General features: G+C 38.2%; 1 protein-coding gene across 1 annotated transcript in view; it reads right to left on the bottom strand.

The window, feature by feature from the left end:
* The window catches only part of met (MET proto-oncogene, receptor tyrosine kinase), a 214,233-nt gene that overhangs the window by 21,055 nt on the left and 175,396 nt on the right, over window positions 1-17,782 (bottom strand). The window contains exons 17-19 of the mRNA XM_039761387.1: window positions 5,513-5,694; window positions 5,144-5,253; window positions 2,270-2,435 (exon numbers count right to left, since the gene is read on the bottom strand). Of these exons, the coding sequence (XP_039617321.1) occupies window positions 2,270-2,435; window positions 5,144-5,253; window positions 5,513-5,694 (458 nt within the window). The remainder of the gene's footprint in view (window positions 1-2,269; window positions 2,436-5,143; window positions 5,254-5,512; window positions 5,695-17,782) is intronic.

The raw sequence follows: 17,782 nt of genomic DNA, 5'->3' as shown, positions 1-17,782 counted from the left end.
AATGTCAGACAAAAGCTGCATGTAATCCAAGCTCTTATAAAAGATGGCAGCAGTCATATCACAAATTGGTATGTGCACTACATAGTGGTTTTCAAATTCAGTCTTTAGGGACCACTTAACAATCACCAAAAAAATAAAGTGCAGCTCAAAGAAAACGCAAGTTAAGACACGCTTGGGGTTGGTGAGGTTAGTCGGACCAGAAAGTTTGTTTACCAAGGGTCATCCAATTAGCAAGATTTTGCTTTGTTTATTTTTATTTCACATCCCCCTTTTTCTGCCCACCTTTATTAAATCCATACATTCTTGAAATCATCGTCATCTAAAAGTTACAATCAAGGGAGGCCAGGGCCTATGACAGAAAAACTGGGTGCGATACAGGAAAAAAACTTTGACAAGATGCCAGTCCATCGCAGAGCATGTTCAACCACAAGTCCCTTTTCATTATCAGGGTCAATGAATTTATCACAAATGTCCCTGGAACGAAGGACCAAACTAATTTTGACACATGGAGAATTTGTAAATTCAGCACTGAAAGGGAGCAGGCTGAGATGCAAATTAAGTCTCCATGAGACCACTACATCACTCACCACATTTAATCCTCATTGACTTTAGCTGCCAACTCCCCGGTATAATGGTGTGTCACTCCTCATCTTAATTCACGTAGCAGATGACTCAGTTTTGAAGCAGCCATAAAATCATTTATGTCACACTGTCTTTTAGCGACTGTCATCCTTAACACCAACATCCCATTTAAGGGATCATGTGCCTAAAAATGTCTTCTGTTAGCACATAAGGTGTCATTTATGTGCTCATGTAGGTACTGAGTTGATTTCCTTAAATCAGTGTGCAATCTAACTATACAGCTCTGACAGCAACTTTCCAAGTAGAAAACTTTTCATACTGTTGTAGCTTTTTGGAATTGGAAGGATTGTCCTCTTGCTAATGCACAAATGGCAGTACTGTGTCTAATGTCATGTTTAAAATACCCTCCAGCAACTAGCACACAATGCAAAATTTAAAAAGTGAACATGTAAAATGGAAGGATCATATTTCTGTGCATTTTGCAAAAGAAAAACAATTTGGCTCTACCACTCCTATTGTGGCTAATTTCCAATGTGGAGTTTGGGGTAAGGATAGCACAAGAATAAAACTGAAGAAGTTAACACTATCACACAGCACCAATTATGAGGATTCTTTCAACAAACACCTTTGGAAACCAGTGTAGTCACTTTATTGCTAGAAATATAAAAAAAAATAACACAAGAAGAACCAAGGCATTTACTTTCACTGTTCATCTGATGTGTTCATCTTTGAAAAGTGATTTGTAAGGGAACTTCTTAAAATACTTCACAACAGTGCTAAATGAAAACTTTTTCATATCTAGGAGACACAGTCAAAAGATGCCACTGCCACTGGGGAATACCATAGCCATGAAGTGGTGCACATAGTCCACAAAAACCTTAAGGCACACCTCACATGACCTGCCGTTTTAGAGATGCTCTGACATAGCTGTCTCGCTCTTGTTGCTCAGGTTCTAATACTTGCCCATTTTTCTTGCTTCCAACACATCACCTTGAAGAACGGACTCTTTACTTGTAGCCTAATATATCCTGCACCTTGACAGATGCCACTGTAATGAGATAAACAATGTTTTACACTTCAGTTCTCAGTAGTTTTAATGTTGTGGCTGATCGGTGCATATGTTTGGTGTTTGGTGTATCAGCTAAGACCGCCTTAATCTGAAAAGGTTATGCGCTAATTAACCCCCAAGCTTCCCTTATGAAAAGGCACCAGGTGACATATCAGTTAACATGTTGAAGAGTCTGCCCTCTTATTGCGACAAGAGCATTTATCATGATGAGTTGGAAGCATATTGCTTACCCAGCCTACACTTTCTCAGTGTTTCTGTAAATGCCTGTCAAGAGTATCTGATTATAGTTGCTTATTTAATTATACATCCATTGTCTTTGTTCAAAGTATTTTAGAAGTCCATTTATAATAGTTTCTGAGATCACTATGGAAACAGCTACTAAGTATGATTAATTGCTCCTGTCATCTAAAGTAAAATTAATGAAGAAACTATTACATTGTAGGCATATTAAAAAATATATTCATAATGATGAGGGGCTAAAAAAATGACCAAAAAAAAGTATAACAACAACAAAAAAACCCATACTGAAAATTATAACTGTAGTACTACCAGACCTTGAATGCACTATTCTTTTGTTTAAATGTGTGTGAATATTAAGCATTAAAAAAGCATTATTACCACATCAGACTTGGTAGTAAACTTGTGCGTCTGCAGGCTTTCCAGTGCCATCCATTTCACAGGCAACTTCACTCCACTTTTATTGTGAACGCTGTAATATTCCTTGTCATAGACATCACGGGCAAGGCCAAAGTCAGCAACTTTAACAATATACTTCTCATCCAACCTGGGTAAATTTCAAAAGTGAACAATAAAAATCTTTTAAGTAAATCAAGATTTAAATAGATATTTAAAAATACGCACTATTCTTGGACACAAATGAAAAAAATAGGAACACAGAAGGTAGGTTGGACTTTTAAGGTCAGAAAATCACAAAATGTGAATAAATAACCTGTGCGAGCAAATGCTAACGTGAAGAGCATCATAAGTATTGTAGGGCAGCTGCGTGTTATCCTGCACTCCAACCCCCTTTGCTATCTGTTCCCCCAGTAACTTAATTTCATTTCAAGCCCTGCTTAGATTGTGACAGTTCAGACTAGAGCTTTATCTGTGAGAGAGGCCAGATAAAGCAGAGCCAGTGGTTTTTAGGTTTTAAAAACGGAGTTTCATTTTATATTTACAATGGTGACAGAGCAGAGAAAACTATAAACCTTTTCTCAAATTAATTCTTGAATTTCAGTTAAAGTTTAAAAACTATTTACAAAATGAGACTGAGACAACTGGAGGACATTTGCATATTATATAACAAACAAATTACAAATAACTGAAAAAAGGTTAGCATGTATTAAAGAAACTGGTTCATTATTTGTGGTGAAAACTATAATGATATGATAACCCGGAACTGGATACCAAATAAGAGAAAGACTGAAAATGAGTTTTAGCTTAGGGCAGTGAATTTCAAGTTCGTGTTGCAGAAAAACAACCAGACAAAAGTCTGTTTCAGGAATACAATACACAGTATTTATTTTTACCTTCTTGACCAAGATGACAAAATTATTATTATAGTGACAAAACTCAATATATCTTTTAAAATTCCAGAAAATTTTTTTTATAAGTGTTCCATAAAATTTCTTTTTGAAAAATGACTACATGATCTTCTGGCCACAAATCCACCACTACCCAAGAGCTCACCACAAGGTCCACTCATGCACACACTCACTGCAGACAATTTGGATTTGCTAATTTACCTAACTTGAATGTTTATGTGGGTGCTGGAAGAAAAGGGACACTGAGGAAGACCTACTTACACATGGGGAGAACGTCCAAACTCCTCTCAAATGACTACTACATACCTAATTACACACAAACAGCCACCGCATACGATTTGAGTGTAGAGTGTGTACTCCGAATCTGTACTTTTAAAATGCAATCTCAGCAAGACATCACTTGTGACAGGATGTTTCTTCACTAATAAATTTTCAACCACGTGCTTATCTTTAGCTTATCTAATTAAAGAAACACACTGAATAGACAATGTTGCATGTGCTTCTATACGTTTTTTAAAACAGCGATATTGCTGAGATCCAATGCATTTCTGGTAAACGAGGACAGCCTGCATGCTAGTAACAGTTTGGAAATGAATGCCTTCAAGCATTTAGGGAAATGTATACCAATGGAAGAGCAGATTATGTCTGATGAATGCATGCCACCACAGAATCAGCAGCAAAATTATTCTGGTGAGTCAAAAGACAGCATGCATGTCAGTCATATTTAAAATTTAATCTGGCTTTATAAACTGAAGGGAAGCAATTGGAAACGACATGTGCAACGTTCAGCTTCACTCTCTTGAAATTTGTTTAAAAATCAGTCCTGTGCAGTTCTCTACTGTACTCTAGTGACAAAATGGTTTATTGAAAAAACAGAACAAACTAAGACTGAAGTCAATGCATATAAATATGAGAAGCCACAACCTGCAAAGGGGAATTTCTGCATACAGTACTGTCTGGAGTTACTTCAGTGGTGACAATGCTACAACGTACCTCAGTACTCTACTTAGAGCCGTGCAGCAGAGCTCACTATTAACAGCACTGAATAAATGAGTGATCAAGCAGTTCAAAACAGCAACGCCAAATTCACGGTAAGTGCTTTCCAGGTAACATCTTTCCTAAAGAATGTTCAAAACATCCAATAAAATCGTTGCCTTTCAAAAAATAAAAAATTCACTCTCCCATTAAAACTAATGAAATATTTATATACTAATGAATATTAACACTTGTATTTTAGGGGAAGCCTTCATTATGCTCTATATTCTCCAGAAACATGCTCTGTATTCTCTCAGAAGGCTAGACAGTGTGAGACAAAAATGAACAAGTCAAAGATTTTAAAGATCTTGTCTCCCACTTTGAACATTAAAACATAAACACAACCTTGCAAATCTGTGCTGCTGACGTGTAGATAATAACGTCTGTAATACAGGTAGGGGACTGCCTCGTGCGGAAATAAATCGTGACTAATCTATCATGTACGGTTGGCATAATTAACACTGCAACAGATAATATTTAATTGTTATTTTTATTAGGTTGATAAATCTGCTTGTCAAAAGGAATGAAGTGTTTACAACTAACACATATGGGCATCGTTCTCATAAAAATGTTACACTGAATACTATCCAAAAGGATTAAGTTACCGCTTTGGCTTGTAAATTGCAAGTCGTTTATACTCTAATGTCAATAACTGAATTAAAGCCTCTTTGTTGCCAACTATGAGTGGTAAGTAAACAGAGACCACAGCTGGGTTGCTTATGCAATGAATTGAACATTAGTGGTAATTCTGAAAGGAACTGGCTGCTGCTGGACTTGACTTTAGATTGTCACTTCTTACTATGTGATTTTACTTAAAAATGATAAAGACGGTCTCATCTATAGTTTTATCTGGTGGACCAAACTTGGCTCTTCTGCCATGTTCAGACTGTCACAGTCAAAAACTCATACTCACATGCAGTTTCTGGCAGCAAGATCACGATGGACAAACTTTTTACTTGCCAAGTATTCCATTCCTTTGGCAACTTGCAGCCCAAACCCAATAAGATCTTTCACTGTAGGGTTCTATCATCAAGTAAATATTTATAGAAAGAAAAAAAAACAAGAAATGTTAATTTATTTTAAATATGTATTCAGAAATTAATAAACACAACTGCACTGTTTAACCTTAGAAACACTTTTACCGAATGACGTATAATTTAAATGTCAGGATTCCTCATATGAGGTTAATGTTTGAGGTTTTTCCTTCTCTTACAACATTGTAACACCAACAACAAACCCTGGCAAAGGTTTTGCCTCATCATAGCCAAGACAAAGTACTCACATGACTATCATCTCGAATGAAATTCCTCAAGTCACCATGCTTCATGTAAGGCAACACCACCAAAGGGGAGCCCTCACTAGGAAGGCAGATACCTAGCAGAGACAGTACGTTCAAATGACTGAAGTCCTTCATAATGATGCCCTCTTTTAGGAACTGAGCAACTTCCTCAATGTCTGTTATTCCTGAATAAAAGAAAGAGCAAATGAATGGATTTTAACATAAGCATGTTCAAAAACAATAAATGGGTAACTGAAAGGTACTTCAAACTATGTAAAAGCATAGTTATGGCTTGCATTCTGAAAACCATTTCATGTTTCTTGCACAATGGACAACAGTTACCATAATTACACATATAGGAATAGAGAAATTTATACTAATGACATATTTATGAATTAGAGTGATAATTTTAAAGCCTCAGCTAAATAATTGTGCAGGAGTAAGGCAGACGTGAACTAATAATTAAGATGCAGGATAGGTAAAGGCTGCGGTGGGTTGGCACCCTGCCCGGGATTGGTTCCTGCCTTGTGCCCTGCGTTGGCTGGGATTGGCTCTGGCAGACCCCCGTGACCCTGTGTTTGGATTCAGCGGGTTGGAAAATGGATGGATGGATGGATGGATAGGTAAAGGGCAATAAAAGTGATTCTCAAGGAGTAATCAGTTTAAATTACAGAATCACGTGATGGCAATGGAAAAGTCAAAGGAAATTAACTGGAGTTACTTCAGTGGTGACACTGCTACAACATTCCACATTACTTTACAAAGATCTGTGCAGCAGAACTCCCTATCAATAGCACCGAACAAATGAGTGATTAAACAGTTCAACAGCAACTGCAAAATTCATGACAGGGGCTTTTCAAGCAACATACTTCCCAAAGAATGTTCAAAACATCCAATAAAACCTTTGCTTTTCAAAAATTTGGAAATTCACTCTATTATTAAAAATAATGAAAAATGTATATATTAATGCATACTAACACACTCATATTTTATGGGAAGCCACCATTATATTCTTCAGAAAGAAGGTTACATAGGGTGAGACATCAATGAATAAGCCAAGGATTTTAAAGGACTTGTTTCCCACTTAGGACATTAAAACCTGAACACATCCTCGCATATCTGTGCTGCTGATGTGTGGATATTATGTGTGCAACACAGGTAGGGGACTGTCATGTGCTGAAATAAATTAGAATCGATGCACCGAAAGATGTTATCATGCTTCAAGACAATAAAAATATAAAACAAATGCATGTCTTAATACACAAGAAATTGATAAAAGTAAAAACACAAAAGTGCGAAGATCTTACACTTTTAGAACAAATTTTTTTCTATGATAAATATTTTTACAGCAGTAAATATCTTTTTGATTTTTGTTATCAGTTACACAGTTTGGACAGTTATTCTTCTGCAAATATGTATTTATACAAAACAAAAATAAAATCAAGACAGACAAGACTTGAATCACAATACTGCTGACTTGCAGGCAGACTTGCTACCATCTGTTCTCTTTTGCAACCATGGTAGACTGGCACTAAGGGCACATTTATACTGACGTAATGACGCAAGTAAGGTATAACCATGAATCCACAGACTTTTTTTCAGCTGATGTTAATAGAATTAGGTGTTTTCTCAATTAAGGCACATGTTTTGTAAGAACCCTCCAAGTTAGATTAAGTAGCTTTATAATATAAATCCATTAATGTATTTAAAAATAATATTATCAGGCCACATCCTAGATCATTTAAACACGGGTTGGACATAAGCAATCTGAACTGAATTTTGTAACAAACCTGAAAGTGGCCTATGTCTGATCTCAAAAAAACAGATACCATGTGGTTTTGGTGGATTAATTCAAAATCCAACGTGTTTTTCTGCTTAATGCAAAACATTATCATGATTTTTTTCTTATTTTCTTACAACTAAGTTATCCCTTTCCCGGGTCCTCCCTGCGTGGAGTTTGCATGTTCTCCCCGAGTCTGCGTGGGTTTCCTCCGGGTGCTCCGGTTTCCTCCCACAATCCAAAGACATGCGGGTTAGGTGGATTGGCGATTCTAAATTGGCCCTAGTGTGTGCTTGGTGTGTGGGTGTGTTTGTGTGTGTCCTGCGGTGGGTTGGCACCCTGCCCAGGATTGGTTCCTGCCTTGTGCCCTATGTTGGCTGGGATTGGCTCCGGCAGACCCCCGTGACCCTGTATTTGGATTCAGCGGGTTAGAAAATGGATGGATGGATGGAAGTTATCCCTTCAGCTTTTCCTTAGGTTGTCTACAGATAGCTGTAGAGTAGAGTTTCTGTTAGTATGTCAATCAAAGACAGGTAGCTAGAGTTTATATATATACATAATATTAAATCCACTGACAAGTGATGTGGATAACAATCTTCTCATTACAACGGCACCTGTGAAGTGGGATATATTAGGCAGCAAGTGAATTGTCAGTTCTTGAAGGTCATGTGCTAGAAGCAGGAAAAATGGGCAAGTGTAAGGATGCGAGAGACTTTGCTAAGGGCCAAACTGTCATGGCTAAACCACTGGGTCAGTGCATCTCTGAGTGCACAGGTCTGTGGTGTAGCGGGTCCACAGCTCAAGTCAAAAAGGCCACTTTTTAAATAAATAGTCACCGCACTTGCGGCTTAGTGAGGGGCATGGTAGTGTTTCCGGAGCAGGTCCCTGGGTGAATTTGTGATGTGGGCAGTCCTCGCTTAAGTGCGCAAGTGAGGAGTCATCCACATCCGTAATTGATGATGGGTGCTGTTAATTGCCACACCTGATTCATGTCCCCGCGATAAATAATAGAAGCAAGAGGCAGCTAGGAGAGGGGAGAGAAAGAAAAGATGGATGTAGGTTAAGAAGGAGAGAAGGCTGGAAGCAGGGAGGAGACAGCCGGTGTGAGAACAAGCGAAGGTGCTCGTTGTAGAGAACAACTGCAGCTGAGCCTGGGTGTTTGGCCGGTACCCGGGGGCAGTTGGTAGTGGTTGCTCCCACTGAGCATTAGTGAGGAGCAGGAGTGACTGAAAGGAAGATGGCTTGCCGCATAAGGCCGAGAAGGCAGCAGGAGTCAGGACTTGGGAAGTGAAAGCCCCAGCGTGAGTGCCCTGGTCACTGGGGAGCCCAAGTCACGGTCTGATGATGCCCAATGGAGCCAGGGGTCGGAAAGGTGAACAGACCAGCAGATGAAAGCAGAGAGAAGGTCAGCTGCAGGTAGGGTAGCTCCCCTGGTGCATAGCCTGGATGGGAGTAGCAGGGGAGTCACCAGTAGAAAGAAGGCACCAGGCTTTGTTTTTAAAAGGACAGCTTCCAGCCATTACTTTATCCTCGTTTTTAAAAGATTTATTCATTGTGTTAACCTCCACAGTTCACCTGTTTTTATTGGATTATTTATTTAAAGATTTTGAGACACTGCACTATTTATTTGAACACTGTTTTGATTTTGTTGTTTTAATAAAAGCACTTTGCACTTTCTGCACCATCCCCTTGCTTCATTGTTGTGCCTCACTCCCTAGCTCATTGGTGGCATTACCAACGGTGTTGGGTTTAGAGCTCCCAGAAGCAAGATGGGAGCATGGAGTAGAACCCGCATCGTCACAAGGTCTTGTGGGGTATCCTTGTTTTGCAGTGGTTAGTAAATACCAAAAGTGGTCAAAGGAAGGACAACCATGAACTGATGATAGAGTCATGGGCACCCAAGGCTCACTGATGTGTGTGGGGCACGATGGCTAGCCTGTCTGGCCTGATCTCACTGAAAAGCTACAGTAGCACGAATTGCTGAAAAACTTAATGCTGGCCATGAGTGAAAGGTGTCAGAACATACAGTGCATCGCAGCTTGCCTCAAATGGGGCTGCAAAGCTACAGTCCGGCCAGGGTGCCACTGTCCACCAGGAAAACTGTCTACAATGGGCATGTGAGTGTCAGAACTGGACCATGGAGCAATGGAAGAAAGTGGCCAGGTCTAATGATTCACATTTTCTTTTAGATTATGTGGAGGGCAGGGCGCAAATGTGTCATTTACTTGTGTAAAATGTGCTAGCAAGATGCACTATGGGAAGAAGGCAAGCCAGCAAAGGAATTATGATGCTCTGGGCAATGTTCTTCTGGAAATCTTTGGATCCTGGCGTTTGTGTTGGATGCTACTTTGACATGTACTACCTACATAAAGATTGCTGAAGACCATGTACACTCCTTCATGAAAGCAGTATTCCCTGATGGCAGTGGATATGCTGGAAAAACAAGTCTGATCAAAGTAGGGTTCACCGTGCAATTTATAGGATTTACTGGATCGGGTACCAACGTCTTGGTGAAAGACACCACAGAACACCTTCAAAGGCCTTGTCTTGCTAGTTACTGCACAAATGTAAACACTGCTGCACAGCTAATACAGTATTACATTCTCAAACCATGGGTTGGTAGAGCAGGCCAGAGTCTATCCTGGCGATGGTTCCTGCCTTTTGCCCTGTTGTACAGGCACATGGTGACTCTGAATTGGATTAAGTGAATGTGAAAATGTTATGTTATGTTACTTTATATACTGGCAATACACAAACAATTGCAATATTTCTGCATTATGTCTCAGGCATCATATTATTGTATGTACTTTAATACATTCTTGTTTATCATGGCCCTGAAGAGTAGTGACAGTTTCCTTGTTGGTTAGACATGCAATTAGTAATTTCACTTTACTCTGTGTACATGACAATATTCATACTATTACTAATACTACAGCTACACAACACTGATAGTCTGCCTATCAACAGACAACCTAATGAATTTTATTTTTCTGCTAAATTTCAGACCTCAATATTTTCTGTTTTGCTGGAGCTGGGGTTTAAAGACTGCAAAGCAATAATAAAAAGCCATAAGAAAGATGGCAAACACTCTATGGAAGAAACAAGGAATCAGTAATTCCATTTTGAGTAAAATGTTCACAGAAAAAAAAAGAAAGCAAAAACTCCATAGACTGCACTTCTCAGCTGCCACCCAATAGACATTGTGAACCTGGTTTATCCTTCTTCAGGACACTAGTCAAAAAATTGTGAAGCCATGAGTCACTCACAGGACCAGTAGGCCATAATGAATACTCCAGATGTCTTCTAAACAGGTGTTAACATTGCATGTGGCCAGAGCTAGTGAATGAGGAACACTGGATTTACAGTTATGACCTTCTCACATTCATAAGTTTGGCTCATTTCCTTTAATCATCAGACTTGTAGTATTTATTTTAATAAATTCTGCAAATTCAGACTTATGGTGGGTTGCTGCAAAGAACGCGTTTTAGCAGATTATGTCACTTTTTGATGTCTTAAAGGATAACTTTGGTATTTTTCAAGACGAGGTTATTTCTTCATTTGCATTTTCCACATAAAGTTTTTTTTTATAAATTTTAAAAAATACAAAGACTGTCCTGCCGTCTTATAGAGGAGTCTTATGGGGCTTGAGGCGCAACCGGAAAATAAAAGCCTAAAAACTTACCAATCAAGCGACAAAAGTTGTGATATGAGAAAACATGCCTTCCGTGTTTCTAAGGCATGTTTGTGATAACAAAAGGGATCTGGAAATCTTTACTTTATCTCATATTCCTGGTACTATATTTCTCAAGGTAAAGATATGCTTTCTATTTGCTTTTGTAGGTTCTCACATAAATATGGCAATAAAACTAACCACACGGTATGAAAAGTTTACTATGATTTGGCCTTTCATGAGGAAACCATATCCCAGTGGGTGAAAGGTTACTGCGGAAGAAGACATAGTCAGTATCTGTTATGTTTGTGCTGGATTATGGCACACACTATTATATCTATAAGTCCCACTACAATATGGTGAAGTGATACATAGCAGGGCTATTGCTCCAATAAGAATAATGGAAAACATTGTTAAGGTGGACTGAGCATTGCATATGCTGTAATGCAGTTAACTTTTTATTTCTAAGTAGGGAATTTCACATTAAAATAACAATAAAAAGTATAGTACAATACTGACAGCATAATTGCTTTGTATACAAGAGACACGAGATAGATGTGTTGCATGAGGGAGCTATTGCATTTGCTACTTCTGATTACATCTGCTATATCCCATTTTCCGACTCTGTCATGACCTTATGGGACCAATGGTAGTGTATGCGGTCAGATTTTGCCAGAATAATTAATTTGTGGCGCATAGTTGTAAAGGCCTTCTGACTAGGAAAGGTACCACTAACCAACCCATTTGGGATGCCTGATAATCCATATCCTTTACAATGACATGTAAAGAACCTGCCACCCCGGCTATGAAGCCAGCTAATGTGAGCCATCAGTGACAACATATTTTTAAAATTATGCATTAATTTAAAAACGTGTCCATAAATGCATTCTTTTTTGAGAGAGTGCCGTTATTTTTCAAGGTTAGCGAGAGTGAAAGATTGGGGGTAAATAAGAAAATAATCGGCATGGTGGGGTGCCTATGTATACAGTATACAAATATATAACACCACATATAACAGGAATGACACATGGTTACCTCACAGTTCTAAATACCAAGGTTCAAGTTCTACCTTGGGCGCTGCCGAAGTGGATTCTGTACATTCTTCAGATGTGTTTTGGCCTTTCTCAGGATTGAAATAAACAGCACTCAATGTTTCCAGTGTGAGTTAATGTGGGTGAGTGTGTTCCATTGTATCTGGCATCCCATCCATGGTTGGTATCTGGCCTACAGTCTGATGCTTGTTGGATACTCCCTGGCTCCCTCTGACCGTGTGGTGCGACAAGCAGGTACCGATAATGGATGGATATATGGATAACTATAAATAGCTTAGTCTTGTTTCAAAAACTCTCAAACAGCAGAGATTTGTTGAAAATGTCATAAGATTTATATATAAGCACTGCAGGAGAAACAAAATAAGATCCGAGAAATTGTGACAGCACAGGAACTGGATGTCTAATTCATGAAGACAGACATTCATTTATGCTAAAATTTGATTGTTGCTAAAGAAAAACTGGAGTTTATATCATAGAAGCAGAATGTTCCATCAGTCACAGGATAACAAATGAAACTAAATCATATGCCAGTGCTTATAATGTACATAAAAACAAGGCCTAAAGACCCCTCATACAGACAGGAAATTCCAGGTCACCCAGCATCAACTGGCAATAACTGCCAAAATCAGAAAGTGCTATCAGTTATAGTGGATAATAATTGGAATGGACTGCTAAATGAGCAGACAGCCAATTGTTCATATTGTTGACAGTTTTGTGTTAAAAGTGCATATGCTTGGTGTCCTACTAAAATAAAAGTGGCTAACAATATGTCAGTTGCCTGGCAGTGCTATGTTAGCCATTGAAAGAAACACTGCAGCATTTGAACTATAAATATCTTCGCATGGCGCAATGACAATACCATTCATTAGGCAGAATAAACTACAATAAACAGCAACTGTGGCTGTGATAGTCAAAATCAAAAGTTTTTTCATATAAGATTCTTAATAAGGCGGGGGGATCCTGACTTTAGATACCTCACTAATATGCACACTGCTTTAGCTTCTAAAGTAAGTAAACCAAATGGATAGCCTCTGGCATGTTTAAACTATGTATGTAAAGGACATTGGTAAGCAAATTGCATTTGTGATTTCTGCATAAGTACTGACTTTATGGGCTGGGGATCTAAGCTGGTCTGGGCATGCAGCACTGGGCTGGGAAATGTGCTCCTGTGATTTAGGATTTTAGTACAAAATAAGTACAACTAGCCTTAGGAAATGGTAGATTATCGCTCACATGGCTTGTTATAGTAAGTTACTTACACATGCAATGTCACTTCTAAGGCCAATCTAAAATTGCAGTATCATTCACTCTTGATCTTTAAACCTCTGCTTCCTGAGCCCTACATTACTTCAGGCCATTGTAGAATTCAGTGAATTTTAGCTGCATAAAGTCAGGGATTCTTAACCATGAGTGTTATATGCTTTGCTAAAGTGATATTTTTTACATGCGTTGTTGGAAATGGCTTTACCATTGCTTATAAAATCTAATTTTAGCACAAACAATTTTGAAAGAGGTAGAAGAACATTTGTGGATTCAAACTGAATTCAGCTTGTCCTAAATTTAGCAAGAAGATTCAGATTGTCAAATATGCATGCAGAGAAGCTGAAAAAAGGAGATCATCATAGAAACCTCAACTGGTGCATCTAAAATAAAAACTTAACTTTTTGCATTTCTGTACCCCAGCAACACCACAGCCCATAAATAATGTGGCTCAGAAGGTCCAAAGCCGGTCTGCCTAATGGCTGCCTAACAGATTAGCTTTCTTCACAGCGAATGTTACAACAAACAAAATCACAAACTCTCGCTAAAAGTGAGGTACACATCCAGGATTCCGGGTCTTTTCTTTCAGTTTTGGTGTAGTTCGCTTTTAGACCTTCTATTTTAAGCAATGTTTTGGAATGCAAATTCAACGTGAACTGCTAATGAAAGCACTTTTTTATAGTGTTTGCCTCTCTACTTCTCAGTTGCTTTAATGGCCATTATTTGAGTTTACCTCCACTTACCAATTAGCCTCCTTTCCTCCACTTTGTATTTCTCTATTTGGAGGTAATGGAGCAGACATTTTAAATCCAGATGCCCTTCCTGACACTAACCCTACTTAGTCACCTTCTAATATATGCAGGTCAAAGGGGGGACACATAACTTTCACTGTTCAGATCAACAAATTGTAAAAACAACTATCAGACAAGTACAGAGTTATTCTGTGCAACCAAGTGAAACAGACAGAAGAATCTCACACATAATCACATTACATTAAAGATAACTTTCTTTGAGCAATATATTGAAATCGAGATTGCAAGTCATTCAATTTTCATTTAGCAAATGTCTTGTAGGAGAATTTAAATGAAACTCTTCAGATGTAATGGTGCCATAAACTACTTCTTTAGTGTAATTTATGGGGACTTTTTCTTTTCTATTATGCAATGAGACCTGTAAAGATACTCTGTGATTGACAGTAGGTAGGAATCGCAACAAAAACAATTTGCAGATGACTTTGTAATGTACATTTGCATAAGTGTAGTACATTTTAGTTTTAATGAACTAAAATCAGCCAGCACAGGACAGATTATTTGTTTAAATGAAAATACAATTGCAAATGAGAGACAATGGCCTTTGTTGTATATTATAAAAACAAAATAACATGCTACGGAACTATTTCTTAAATAAATTATACAGTATATATTCATAGTTTAGCACAGAAAATAAAATTCCTCCTGGGCAGCACAAGTCTGTTCTTCTGCATGCCTTCACTGTTGTGTTTTCTTAAATTCTTCCTTTTCCCCTAATTATTAAAGTCTTGGACTTTAAACTACAAAGGCGCCTGTAGTGAATCAGGAGGTGAAATGAGTAAAAAGGGAGTGAGAAAAATCAAGGTCAAAATGCAGGCAAGGTTCAGAAACTAAGAAGTCAAAAAGAGAGCCAACAAATAGTTTAAAAACGAAAGGTCAACTTAGCAGCAAATTAGAAAATGTCCATATGGTGTAACATTCAGTGTGTTTGGAGAATTATTTAACTGATTTGAGAGATGGAGCATTTTAATTTTATAGTTACTTTATCAAACAGTCAGTTATCACATTCTTGTTTTTAAATTATTTTTGTAACAGCAAGTCATAGTAAAAAATAACAGTAATAATAGAATACAATTACATATGTTAATGGACTACATCAAACCTATGCTCTTCACAGGGCAGAAGGTAGAAGGTAGAAGCCTTTGATGTTTTGGGCCCACCTTTACTAGACATTATCAATGTTTCTATTAGTGAGGGAGTTGTGTCCTCATTTTTTAAACATGCTGCAGTACGTCCCTGTCTAAAAAAGGCAGAATTAGATCATGGAGTTTTAGCCAATTTTCGCCCGATTTCCCAATTGCCATTTCTGGCTAAAATATTAGAAAGAATTATTTATAATCAATTGGTTGATCACCTTAACTCCAATAATTTATTTGAGATCATTACCAATCTGGCTTTAGGTGTTATCATGGTGTTGAGACGGACCTCCTGAAAGTATTCAATGACATCTCTATTATTACTGACTCAGGTGGCACTGCAGCCCTTCTCCTCCGTGACCTGTCCGCTGCCTTTGACACCATTGACCATGAGATATTGCTGCTGTGGCTTGAACATCTTGTTAGGTTTAAAGGGGCTGCTCTTAACTGGTTCAGGTCATATTTAACTGGTAGACACTTTTCAGTTACTTTAAATTCCTCTTTTTCATCTACTGCTCCTCTTAAATGTGGTGTTTCACAGGGATCCATTTTAGGTCCTATTTTATTCTCTATATACTTTCACCCTATTGGAGCTATTTTTAGGAAATTTAACATTTCTTTTCACTGCTATGCTGATGATACACAGCTTTATATACCCATCTGTAACTCTGCAATAAATCAACTGCACAACTGTCTTTCTGAACTAAGATCCTGGATGGCTAATAATTTTCTTGATCTGAATTAAAATAAAACAGAGGTGCTTATAGTGGGTTCATCAGCTAAAGCCCAAATTGGTTTTGGACTTCTTGGCTCTTTCTCTGTCTTTTGCAAACCTCAAGTCCGCAATCTAGGTGTTATCTTTCACAGTAACCTCTCTTTTGAGAAACAAGTAAATTCTGTAGTCAAGAGTTGTTTTTTCCAGCTTCGTCTATTAGGTAAGATCAAGCCTTTTTTATCTTCTAGGGATCTTGAGAAAGCTACTCAAGCTTTTATCTTTTCTCGCCTTGATTACTGAAACTCGCTGTATTCTGGGATTAGCAAATCCCTGATACACAGGTTACAGTTGGTCCAGAATGCTGCCGCTCACTTTCTGGTTGGGGCAAGAAAGTATGACTCTGTTTCTCCAATATTAGCTTCTTTACACTGGCTGCCTGTCAGTTTTCGAATTGATTTTAAAATCTTGTTGCTAGTTTGTAAATCGTTACATGGGCTTGCTCCTGCCTATTTATCTGAATTGTGTGTTTTACACCAGCCATCTAGAGTGCTTAGATCTTCTGGTCAGTTGTCTCTTGTTGTCCCTCGTACCAAGTGTAAAACTAAGGGGGACAGAGCTTTTACAGCTGCTGCTCCTCGCCTGTGGAACTTTTTACCTCATCACATAAGGAGTCGTCTACAATTGAACTGTTCAAAACAAGATTAAAGACTCATTTCTATTCACTTGCATTTCGTGACCTTCAGTAATACTGATGGTTTCCTCATTGGTGATTATGTAACATTGCTTCTATTTATCATTTATTTTATTTATGTTCATTTATTTTATTTCTATTTATGTTTTTTATGTTAATTGTATGTGTTTCCTTCTTTTATTGTAAAGCACTTTGGCCACAGCATTCCTATGTTGTTTTAAATGTGCTATATAAATAAAGTTAACATTGACATTTTTAGCAGTACTTTACAATGTCATCTAGTTAAAAATGTAGCCGAAACAGGCTTGTTGTAGCTCAAATGTTTTTGTAGAGGGCAGATTTCAATTCAATTGAAAATGACATTAATTGATATACTAATTGTTAGTTGCCCTGCGGTGGGCTGGCACCCTGCCCGGGATTTGTTCCTGCCTTGCGCCCTGTACTGGCTGGGACTGGCTCCAGCAGACCCCCATGACCCTGTGTTAGGATATAGTGGGTTGGCAAATGACTGACTGACTGACTGACTAATTGTTAGTTGTGGAGGGTCTGTGAAAATAAGTCATACTTCTTAACCATATCAAATATGAAAGAAGCAAGGGGCATTCATTAATTTATCTAATTCAGTAGGAAAGAAAAGAGTTTTCAAAACATTTTTGCTTTATTTTTCAATATAGTCCCCTGATAGCTCCATACACTTCATCCACTTTTCCTGCAATGACTTTAACACCTTTGAAAAAAAAAATCTTCTGTTTGACCTTCAAACCAGGACGTCACAGGTGCCTTGTTGTCTTCATCACTTGAAAACCGCTGTCCATGGAGAGATTTCTTCAAAATTCGGAAAAGGAAATAGTCTGAGGGAGCCAGGTTAATACTGTAGGGTGGAAGGTCCAGTTGCTGGAACCCACATTCTCGGATGGCAGCCTGTGATTGACATGACATGTGAATTGTTGTGAAGAAGCCTTGTCTTTTCTCCTTGATTGACTCCTGCAATGTGATCACTGTGTTGGCGTAACTCTCCCTAGTTATGTTTGTCTTGTGTGGCATGAAGCCAAGAAGAGAAAGTTCTTTAATATTCCAGAAGACAGTTGCCCTGACTTTGGCTGAAGATTTTTCTGTCTTGAACCCTTTTGGGGTGGGGAATGACTTGTGCTTCCACTGCA

The sequence above is a fragment of the Polypterus senegalus genome, chromosome 8 (genome assembly GCF_016835505.1).
Source record: "Polypterus senegalus isolate Bchr_013 chromosome 8, ASM1683550v1, whole genome shotgun sequence".
Classification (NCBI taxonomy): domain Eukaryota; kingdom Metazoa; phylum Chordata; class Cladistia; order Polypteriformes; family Polypteridae; genus Polypterus; species Polypterus senegalus.
This window is presented reverse-complemented; position numbering and strand designations above follow the sequence as displayed.